Source organism: Staurois parvus, unplaced genomic scaffold, assembly GCF_062004578.1.
Source record: "Staurois parvus isolate SC_StPar_1 unplaced genomic scaffold, SC_StPar_1.0 ptg000077l, whole genome shotgun sequence".
NCBI lineage: Eukaryota > Metazoa > Chordata > Amphibia > Anura > Ranidae > Staurois > Staurois parvus.
The window spans coordinates 3421950-3433976 of NW_028317873.1; the positions used below are offsets into that span (position 1 = coordinate 3421950).

Consider the following 12027-nt stretch of genomic DNA (forward strand, 5'->3'; position numbering starts at 1 on the left):
TTTTTTTTTTTAATATACATGTGTTTTTCTGTTTTGTTTTTTCATTAATATTTTTGTCTATAGATCTATGTTTGTCCCAAGCATGTTTGAAACCACTTACTGTTGACTGACTCACTAGAAGTCTATTCCAAGCATCAACTACCCTTTCATTAAAGCTGCCTGTCATTCAGTAACTGCCTGTCTGTACGACATACGGGCAGACAGCTCTACTCACAGTCTGCAGGAGCCTGAGATTGCACCCACAATCCGCTGATTGCAGGTGGAATGTTTTACAGGCTCCTAATAAAAAAATTATAAATGCACATATTTTTATCTGCAAAAGGATGTGAATTTATTTTTTTACAAAGGTTTACTTATTTAAGTAATAATTACTAACTGAAGCTTCTGTTTGTTGTTTTTAATTGCATTCCATAGTATGAATATCCTCTTTCCCTAGCCACCCCCATCTCTACAATTAAGTTCAATCAGGGCAAAATGCATCAGAGAGGTGTGGCTATGGTTGGGGACTGCTGGATTACAGACCCGAAATAAAAGCGTTCTCCCAAGTATGTATCTGCTTGTTATATTGATACAACTGAGCAAGGCAGTGAAGATGGACACTTGCTGCCAACACCTTCAAATGAAGTGATCTATTCCTCAGCCGTAACCTACACTGCTGTAAAAACCATCAGAGGCACGAAATTTGAAAGGTTACCCAGTGCTGCAAATGCTAATGCAGCCTCTGGTACTTCAGCCCGACTGGCCTTACACACTAAGTGAGTTTTCAGATACAGGGTCACATTTGGGGCAGTACTACAGAACTGGACCATGAAAGTGTTCCTTGACTAACAGTACACTTTGGTCTGGAAAGAGCTACAATTTGTTTATTGGATTTTGACCGTATTAGATTGTGATCTTGGGTCACAAACCAATAAGGTCCAATAACACATATCTTCATGGCTGCTATACAGAGACCAGCTCAATTAGCGATGTAGAAAGGAATCTTGACTGAGGAAAAATATTCCTCAAAAGCAAAGGAGGAGAGCAAAAAAAAATTAAAAATTAATGAAAAAAAAAAAAAAAAAATATATATATATATATATATATATATATATATATACATATATACATATACACATATACACACACACACGTTTGTTTCATCAGCGATAATAGGACCACTAGTTAAACGGGCTGGACGATGGAGCAAATTATTTTTGGAAAACAATATGGTCTTTCACCAAAAAAAATTAGATATTGCATTATTTTGGTAACGCAAACAATACAGAGGTTATTGTAAATCAATAGGCACAAGACTGAATTGTAAAAAAATTGCTCTGGTTCAAGAGGCTTACAAGGTACGGGAGCTCAGGTGGTTAACATACAATTGTGCTTAAATTGTGTTTTAGTAAAGCAAGTAAATGTTTTTTCAGCCTGAACTAGTTGTCCACATTTTTTCTTGGTTTTCTTCAGGGGTGTCATTAGGCCCAGGCAGTGGAGCGAGATGACCCCTGAGGATTCTTCCTTGGTGACAAATGCAGTTTTCAAAGTAATTAATGAAATTGGGACACCAGTCTAATAAGAGCTCATCTGAGTTGCATTTTTTCTGAACTAGGTATGCCCAGTTTGTGCAATTTGTGGGCATAAGTGTAAACTTTTCAGCCTTTTAAATAATAAAGTAGTCCAACTTTAAAGCCTCAAAATTTCCCCAGAGATATCTTACTTAGTCTGAGTGACAAAATGAGTAAATCTTTTACCTTCAGAAATGGATTTCTGCTCTTCAGAGAAATTTTCCTCATTTATAAGTAGATTCTCTGCTGAAGCTGATTGAAGTTTCAAAAAATTACTTATTGAATCTAAAGCCATTTTTTTTACAGGTTGCAACACTGTTGTTAAGGTCTGGATATCCTCGTTTCTCACTTTAAGAAAAAGTGATTCCATCTCTCTAATGTTGGCACGGAGTTGCTATAAGAAATATCAAACACATTTAGTCAGTTTTTATTTCATATACAATTTTTCTGCAAATAATGGAATGGAAACCATATATCTATTTTCGTATAGCAAGAACAGAATCTTAAGTAAAGCTTGCTAAAATCCTTACAGAGATCATAATTTGGAGAGGATCATTTTTTTCCAACAATAAAAGGTATTTCACTTTCAGTACAGTACTGCATATACTAGTATAAAAAAAACCCCCAAAAAGCAATAAGGCAGCCAAGCTAATAGCATTAGTAAATGATAGTAGTAGTGTCAATAGGAGCAGGGGTAGCAGTAACTACAAGACCTTATTGTGTTGTTTTACTAAAGGCAAACAGACTGTCCATAGTTACATACTGTAGTTGGTAAGACTGAATAAAGACACCAGTCCCATCCAGTTCAACATGTGTATGTGCTTATGTGATTACTATGTCCCATATCCCTGTACACTGCGTTCGCCAAGAAGCCCATCCATAAGTTTTTTTAAATGATGAACACACCCTGCTGACACCACCATCTGTGGTGGTGTCACATCCTTGCCACTCTAGCAGAAAAGAACCCCTTATACAGTTTAAGGTTAAACCGCTTCTTATCCAACCTCAATGAGTGGCCATGTGTCTTCTTAACCTCCCTGGCGGTCTGATTCTTTTCGATTTTTTGTGCTGAAAGCGGTACCATTTTTTTGCATGGAAATATGTAGTTTTTTATTGTAGGCTGTAATTTTTAGGAATAACTCACTGAAATCTGTCCGAACAAGAGTCTATTAAACATTCTGGATATGATAAAATTTGAAACACGAAATCATAAATTATAATTTAATTAATAATCATAAAAAAATAATAATATAATAATAATAAATTTAATTCAATAATATAATCAAACCAAAAACACTGAAATTTGAAATACAGAGGCAAATTCGCACATCGCTGAGCAAAGTCGCAAAACTGTTTTCAGTGTCTGATGACGAATTTCCCCACGAATCATTATCACTCAACTCTGCAAGTGGTTCTGATTTACTATCGCTGTTCTAAAACCACTTTTGACATAAAGGGACGCTTTTTGGACGCCATGGACTTTTCTAAGTTTCCAGGCAGAAAGAACATTCAAAATGCAGGCAGGGCACAGGACAAAGCAGTTGGGACAAAATGTATGTGAAATGCATTGAAATAGCAATGACAGCAAAAATGACATTTTTTAAAAAATTCAAATTTCCCGCCGGTTCCGGCACCCGTACGTCCCGACGTCACAGGGACCAGAACACAGAAGCCGGATGCCGGCATCGGCCGGAGGAGATTGCCGGGGACGCTGGAGGGGACAGATCACGGGAGCGAAGGATAAGGTAAGTGCTGCAGGGACCCCCATAGAACGCCGCATGGTAAGCCCGAGTGTAGCTTGGGGTTACCGCTCTTGGTATAGAACTTTTACCCCGAGCTACACTCGGGAACACCGCTAAGGAGGTTAAGCAACCAGAGACCGGAGAGAATAATTTTCTCCCTGTGGTAGAAGAACCATTTAGATATTTGTATATTGCGATCATATCTCCTTTTCACCGTCTCCTCTCCAGGGAGAATAAGTTTAATGTTTGTAGTCATTCCTTGTAACTGAGGTCCTCTGGCCCCCTTATTAGCTTTGTTGCCCTTCTCTGTACTTTCCGCAATTCCAACACATCCTTCCCAAGGACTGGTGACCTGAACTGGGTAGCATACTAAAGATGTGGCCGAACCAGAGTTTTGAAAAGTGGTAGAGTTATAGTCTTATCTTTTGAGCAGATAACTTTTTTAATGCATGCCAATAGTCTGCTAGCATGCTTTCTTCAGCTTGGCATTGCTTGCTTTTGCTGAGCCTATGATCTACTAGGACTCCCAGATCTTTATCATCCTTGATTCCCCAGAGGTTCTCGTCCTAACAAGGAACTTGTATTCATAATTTTGAGCCCCCAAGTGCATTACATTTTGCAAAATTAAACTTCATTTGCCATGTAGTTTTCTACCCCTTTTGAGGTCTTCCTGTAAAGTAGCTATATCCTGTTGCAAAGTTATTACCATACTTAGATCTGTGTTGTCAGCAAACACTGAGATTGAACTACACTGTTCAAAAAAATTAAAGGAGTATAGCATCAAGTCAACTAAACTCCTCTGATATTGATCTGGTCAGTTAAGTAGCAGAGGGGGTTGTTAATCAGTTTCAGCTCCTTTGGTGTTAAATAAATTAACAGGTGCACTAGATGGGTAGCAATAAGACGACCCCCAAAATAGGAATGGTGGAGGCCACTTATAGTTTTTTCCCTACTCATCTTTTCTGACTGTTTTTCACTAGTTTTGCTTTTGGCTAGGATTTCGAACAGTGTATTTATACCAACCTCTATATCATTTTTTTTTCTTTAACTTGCACATGATTGGGTATTCTTTGCAAAGTGAAACTATCACTAAACTCTGGGGAAAAATTCACTTGCAAAATGAAGAGCCTATTTGCCTTTAGTAACAATTTTTTCCATGTGCCCCATTCATGCCACTAAGTCGGTTTAATGTATTATGCAGTACAGTCCAGAAAAATGCAGAATGTCTGCATTTTTCCACACTGCACTGGATGTCACCACATGTTACCGCATAGCAGAACACCACCACGCTGCTCTGCAATCAAATGAATGAAGTGTCACTATGTGGCATTTCAAATAAAGTTAGAAAGGAAAACAAATAAACAGTGTGTGATGCACTGAATTGTGCGTTGCATTGCTTCTTGCAGCAGCAGGCAATATACTGCATATTTATTAAACATTAAAATTCATCACGTTGAGCACATATATTGTACAGTATATTTTTACAAGGAGCAAATCCTCTAGACACATATCCTCTCTGCACCAAATGACTTACCGTAATGGTGTGTTTATTAACTAAAAGACTTTCACATCTTCTGGGGACCTGATTCACATTTTGCATTTGGTCCAAATCAGTTTAGCTATACATAGATGCATGGGAATTCTTTCACAGGCATGGGTTACCTACCTTAGATAGTGAAGCAAATTTTTACCATTTTACATGTACTGATGATATACAAAATTATTACCACTTTACATGTATTGATGAAATACAAAAATGTATGCCATAACGCCTTCAACAACATACTTTTTTTTAAAAAATGCATTAACCCTAAAGAGCCCTATAGGTTTTAAAGATAGCATTTTTATTTGTAGATATCATATTAATAAATAAAAATTAAATACCCTTTAATATTGAGCACACTTGATAAATAACAAACAACAAGATGTGAAAAGCTATAAATAAGTGATTAAGGTTAAAAATTATGGCTTACACCATAGTTACCCTATTTTTCGCTCCATAAGACGCACTTTTTTCCCTCCAAAAAAAGAGGGGAAAATGTCAGTGCATCTTACAGAGCGAATGTAAAGCGGCCGGTCCAGTATTTCTGCCGCCACCATGTCAAAATATCGGGCTGGACGCTCAGCTCTTCTCTCCTGCAGGACCTTACCTGTTCCTCGCTCCAGCGCTGCAGTCTTCCCGCGGCGGCTACTGTGACAGCCGGGTGCCCACTGTGCATGCACGAGAAGCGCTGCGCTTTGTGAATGGTCCGGTGTTTTCTGGGACACATGACAGGTCCCAGAAGGCTCCGGGCCATTCACAAAGCGCAGCGCTTCTCGCGCATGCGCAGTGGGCACCCGGCTGCCACAAAAGCCGCGGCGGGAGGAAGAAGGAAGGACAACTCCGCGGAAGTGGGAGCGGGTACCTGTCAAATTCAGGTGCTCGTTCCCCCTCCCTCCCCAAAGGTCCGCAGTCTCTGGTCATCCCCTGCACTGTCTGCAGTCTCTGGTCATCTGTACTATGTGCACAGTCTCTGGTCATTCCCTGTACTATGTCCGCAGTCTCTGGTCATGCCCTGTACTATGTCCGCAGTCTCTGGTCATGCCCTGTACTATGTTCGCAGTCTCTGGTCATCTCCTGTACTATGTCCGCAGTCTCTGGTCATCTGTAGTATGTCCGCAGTCTCTGGTCATCTCCTGTACTATGTCCGCAGTCTCTGGTCATCTGTAGTATGTCCGCAGTCTCTGGTCATCTCCTGTACTGTGTCCGCAGTCTCTGGTCATCTCCTGTACTGTGTCCGCAGTCTCTGGTCATCTCCTGTACTGTGTCCGCAGTCTCTGGTCATCTCCTGTACTGTGTCCGCAGTCTCTGGTCATCTCCTGTACTGTGTCCGCAGTCTCTGGTCATCTCCTGTACTGTGTCCGCAGTCTCTGGTCATCTCCTGTACTGTGTCCGCAGTCTCTGGTCCTCCCCTGTACTGTGTCCGCAGTCTCTGGTCATCCCCTGTACTGTGTCTGCAGTCTCTAGTCATCCCCTGTACTGTGTCTGCAGTCTCTGGTCATCCCCTGTACTGTGTCCGCAGTCTCTGGTCATCTCCTGTACTGTGTCCGCAGTCTCTGGTCATCCCCTGTACTGTGTCCGCAGTCTCTGGTCATCCCCTGTACTGTGTCCGCAGTCTCTGGTCATCCCCTGTACTGTGTCTGCAGTCTCTAGTCATCCCCTGTACTGTGTCCGCAGTCTCTGGTCATCCCCTGTACTGTGTCCGCAGTCTCTGGTCATCTCCTGTACTGTGTCCGCAGTCTCTGGTCCTCCCCTGTACTGTGTCCGCAGTCTCTGGTCATCCCCTGTACTGTGTCCGCAGTCTCTGGTCATCCCCTGTACTGTGTCCGCAGTCTCTGGTCATCCCCTGTACTGTGTCCGCAGTCTCTGGTCATCCCCTGTACTGTGTCTGCAGTCTAGTCATCCCCTGTACTGTGTCCGCAGTCTCTGGTCATCCCCTGTACTGTGTCTGCAGTCTCTAGTCATCCCCTGTACTGTGTCTGCAGTGTCTGCAGTCTCTAGTCATCCCCTGTACTATGTCTGCAGTCCATTGGTTCAGAATATTTTTTTTCTTGTTTTTCTCCTCTAAAACCTAGGCGCGTCTTATGGTCAGGTGTGTCTTATGGAGCGAAAAATACGGTAGTTTTAATTTAACATGATCCCTCTAAAATTCCTGAACTATATTCAAGGATACTACAGTACATTTAGCTTTATGTATGTGAATCCTAAATGTGTCTATGCTTTTTTTTTGTGGATTTTCTTCTATGCTGGCCTTTTTTACACAACACTAGTCTACTATAGAGTATTAGGTCCTTGCTGCAAAAATAAGTGAAACTTTATGTATTAGCTCAACAGACTAATTTTCTCATTAATTCACAATAAATTTTCATCTCTCATCAAAACACAGGATAGGTTTCTGTAGCACAATATTTGTTCTTGTAATCTTTTTTAGTGGCATTATTAATATGTGTAGCACGATAGTAAACACGAGTAATGAGCTTGTGTAAATAAAAATGATAACATTTCTAATTATACAAGCATGGATTAAATGTAGAGTGGCTGTGCATATATTTGTCTAAATGCTCTGTACAAACTCACTTGTTTCAGTTGTCATTGTCCAGACAGATTTAGAGATATTTGATATGGTCTACATGGTTAGACTTGGAGTTAACTGTTTCAATGTATAATTTGTAAGACATGTATGTAATTAAATCTACCCCTTTTGTCCATTTTAGTACACAATTTTGGGACTATACATGAACATCAATCTACAGTTGGTAGGAAAAGTACTGGGGTACCCTGTATAGAAAAGCTGTAAGGGAAGGAGAGCTAGGAAGAGATTTTATTTACTTTGCTGTTTTGTTCGTAATTAAGAAAAAAAAAAAAAAACTGAGCTGATGCCTCCGGTAAATATTGACTAAAGGTTTTCTAATGCATTTACAAGCATCTAATTTGAAAGAAAAGTGTGCACAGGAGAACGTTTAGTATCACAATAATTAATCTGATTTATTTGCACACAAACAGAGCAAAAGTCCGTTGGCAAACAGTTAAATAGCTTACAGGAAAAAAATAAAATATATGGGCAGTATGTACTATCAATTGGCTAATTATTACAAATACTACAAAAGCAGTTTCTCATGCAACTTAGGTTTTTATAACATAAAATATGGTTTGGAGACAAATGTACCAGCATATATTCTGTTATTCTATCACTTATAATGAGTCCACAGCAAGAAAAAAAACCCTAGGTGAAAAAAAAGCCAAAAATGAATTACATATACCATAGCAGTACTGAAAGACACATCAAGTTACTTTTCTTTGCCAAACCTGAACACAAAACTGGCATACATGTAGTGATGTTTCATACAAATTTCAGCAGATCTTACATCAGGAGCCTTTTAACAAAGCCTACTACACACAGTTACACAAAGTTAGTCCGGCTGAAAAAAAGACAAAAAAGCCCATCCAGTTCAACCATTAAAAAAAAAAAGTTATAATCCTACAACCACAGTTGATACAGAGGAAGGCAAAAAAACATAGCAAAGCATGATCCAATTTGCTCATGCAGGGGAAAAACTTCCTTCCTGATCCCTGAAGAGGCAATTCCCTGGATCAACTTTCCCTATAAAATGTTAGTATCCAGTTATATTATGTGTATCGAAGAAAGAATCCAGGCCTTTTTTTTAAATCAATCCACTGAGCTGGCCAGAACCAACTCTTGAGGGAGTCTATTACACATTTTCACAGCTCTCACTGTGAAGAAACCTTTCCATGTTTGGAGATTACATTTCTTTTCCTTCAGACATAAAGAGTGTCCCCTTGTCCTCTGTGATGACCTCAGGGTGAGTAGCTCTACACCGAGTTCACTATACGAACCACTGATGTATTTATACATGTTGATCATATCTCCCCTTCTCATGAGAGAATAAATTCAGTTCCTCTAATCTTTTCTCATAGCTGAGCTCCTCCATGCCTCATATCAGTTTGGTTGCCCTTCTCTGTACTTTCTCCAGTTCCCAATGTTCTTTTTGTGAATTATAAATACAAATATGCTCAGTGATAATTAATAAAAGAACTTTTCTTATTATAATAATCTCAAAAATCCAAAATCTATAATTTTTCAAATTAAAGTCCAATTTCAAATTAAAGTCCAATAAATAAATGAATACGTGTAGTCCAAAAATTGATTCAAATGTAAAAACTCTCCAGTGAATTTGTGAATTGGTGCCCAACATTGAACTGCATAATCCAGATGAGGTCTTACTGATTTGTACAGGGGTACTATGATATCTCTCTCTCTCTCTGGAGTCTATACCTCTTTTAATACAAGAGAGGATTTTGCTCGCTTTAGAAACCGCAGCTTGGCATTGCATGCCATTATTAAACTTGTGATCTACCAGAAATCCCAGATCCTTCTCCACCATTGATTTCCCCAGTTGTACTCCCCCTAGTATGTATGATACATGCATATGCTTAGCCGTTGAGTGCATAACCTTACATTTATCAACATTAAACCTCATTTGCCACATAGTTGCCCAATTAAACAGTGCATTGAGGTCGGCTTGTAAATTGAAGAGATCCTGTAAGGACGTTATTCCACTGCACAGCTTGGTGTCATCTGCAAAGACTGAAATGGGATTTTTAATCCCAGACTCTATATCGTTTATAAATATATTAAAAAGTAAGGGCGGCCATTTTGGATTCTGGAACACATGGTTGTCCATATCCCTGGGACTTCCAGTTACCACCTGGCTCCCCTCTAGAACTGAATGGCCATCTCTTTGGAGCTATCGTTAAGTATCGTTGCTGTATATATAGCTTTATGACTTGGAAGCTGATTGTATCGGTTTTTAATGTAAGTTGCTATAATAAAATTTGTGTGTTGATTCAAATGCTGATCCCTGGTCTATTTATGAGGTCTATGGGAAGTGTCTGGAGAAGATGATGTCATTGGGAGGAAACTCCATTCTTACTATGGATTCTATGCTGGTTTCATTTATTTTAGTGTTTATATTTTTTTGAAGTATATGAAGAGTATCTGGGATTCATCATCGATCTTCATTAGGATCTGAATCAGTGTGTATCTACCTACCAAGATTGTGGACTTAATCTGTTTCGTTTTTTTGGGACTTTGGGTTGAATTATTATCGATTTAAGTCTGTTATATATGTTTTATATTATATAATATGTTCACTTTTTGAATTGAATTACTGAAATAAATTAACTTTTTGATGATATTCCAATTTATTGAGATGCACCTGTATATAGGAGCTGTTTTCTCTGCCAGATTTGAATTCTTGTCCATTCAGTCATGAGATTTACACAGCTGTCACACAGCACAGCCCAGTCTTAAAGAGCAGGGGACCTGATTTTTTGCTACTACTGTCAATTTACTACCTCAGCTTGACTCCACATTAAAAGGATATTCAGCATATTGATGAGCTCACTTGTGTCACTGTCCAATTTCTTTTGATAGCATGTTGTCATAGCAACGGTGTGTCACTCAATTGGCAGTGCATCCACCCACCGCTGAACCTCCGCTGATTCCCCCATCCACATGTTGCCGTACACTGCGTCGGCTGCTAAGCCGCTGGGAGCGCTCCTCTGCGGCCTTGTGGTTTGACAGCCTGTGTGAGTGTAGGTCCACAGTGCAACAGACATATAAGCCAACTACCGATTTACCATACGGGCAGTGAGGAGATGGGGAAATAGATGTGTACAGCGTGATGCCGATGTACTGGATGATACGCCCAACACATGGCTATAATTGTGAACGCATATCTACTTATGCTTTTTCAATTTAATAAAGGTAACTGCATTAAGAGCCTTTGCGCTCTTTTTCCTTTGTGTCTCCTTCAGTTTCCAGTGTCCTGCTGGTCCAGAGAGTGGCAAGGCTTCCCTGGATTCAGTTTCCTTATTGATTCAAATTGCTAAACAGTGGACTCTGGACTAAGTTAAGCAGGTCACCCATGGCAGTACCGCATGATACTATTATATTGTGTTTACAAAGTATATACAGTATTTAATAACCTATTAATGAATTCAGAACTACAATAATTTGTGTCTTTGGGCTTTTTCAGACAGGCGGCTGGGAGGCAGTAAAAACAGGCTGCTAAGCCATGGTTTTACGCCCCCCCCAAATTGTAACAATATAGCTGGACAGGGCTATACACATGCCACAGTCGCGATGCCATGGCATTTTTAAGTCGGGGTAGGGAGTTTGACTGGAAACACCACCTGTCAAATTCACCCATTGAGTTCAATAGAGCCGCTGCTCCCGGTTGAGGCATGGTAAAACCATTTATTCTCTTAGGTTTCCTTTTTGTAAGACCAGTGGCTGCTATGCCTCCTATTCCCCCAGCCACTGTTCTTGGAACATCCGTCTTGTAGCTCTTTCTCCAGGAAGCAGTGATGTAATTCAGCCCCACTTGCTGTGGTGGGCGGACCAGGACTGTCAGACACATTGAACATGTACAGGCCTAGTGTACCCGCCCACATTCATTATAATTTTCTGTAGGTGATGGAACTGTAGTTTCCTTTTACTGCAGAGAGAGAGAGGAGAGGACATGTAATCTCGGCTGTTACACATACTCCTTGGCAGAGCAGCTGCTGTTATCTTTTGAATTACAGAGATGAGGTCATGAAAATTCAATTAGACTTTTCTCCTCAAAGGTAAGGATATTGAAAATTGTATTAACGGTTTAGTGTTTTGTGTAGGGGGGTGTACTAATGGGTGATTTTTTTGCCTGTCACAGAGTTCTTTTTTAAAGGCAAATTTGTCTTTATTATTACGTTTTTTGCAGCAAACTTTACAGAAGAAAAGGAAAGCGACAAGCATAACATGTACAAATAATCAAACAGAAATCTAGAACATAAAAACGATCCAGAAAAGTAATAATGAAGGGCTGTATTCAGTGGATAAAACAAAGGATCAACATCAGCTGATATAGAGATGGCAGTAACATAATTCTCAGGGAGGTATCCCAAGAGGCGACATAGAAAACATCGAGAGGCACCTCTGTGACGGGCGCGGCGTCAGACCCCAGCCCTTCTCACCAAACTCGTGACCGAAGAACTAGCCAATCTAAAACTGTGCTGTCACGTGCGTAACAATGCCATGCCCAGCTGCACCCTGCACAACGATTTTCCAGCTAATTGGACACAATCTATGTACCGGCAGCCTGGGAGCGATTGCTCCTGGGTCGGGTTAATTACG

The 12027-nt window shown here is 40.1% G+C and overlaps 1 protein-coding gene across 2 annotated transcripts in view; it reads right to left on the bottom strand.

Annotated features, from left to right (window-relative positions):
* The window catches only part of STX17 (syntaxin 17), a 156090-nt gene that overhangs the window by 57591 nt on the left and 86472 nt on the right, over positions 1–12027 (bottom strand). For both annotated transcript variants that reach the window (XM_089669458.1, XM_089669457.1), the window contains exon 4: positions 1737–1944. In XM_089669458.1, the coding sequence (XP_089525584.1) occupies positions 1737–1944 (208 nt within the window). The remainder of the gene's footprint in view (positions 1–1736; positions 1945–12027) is intronic.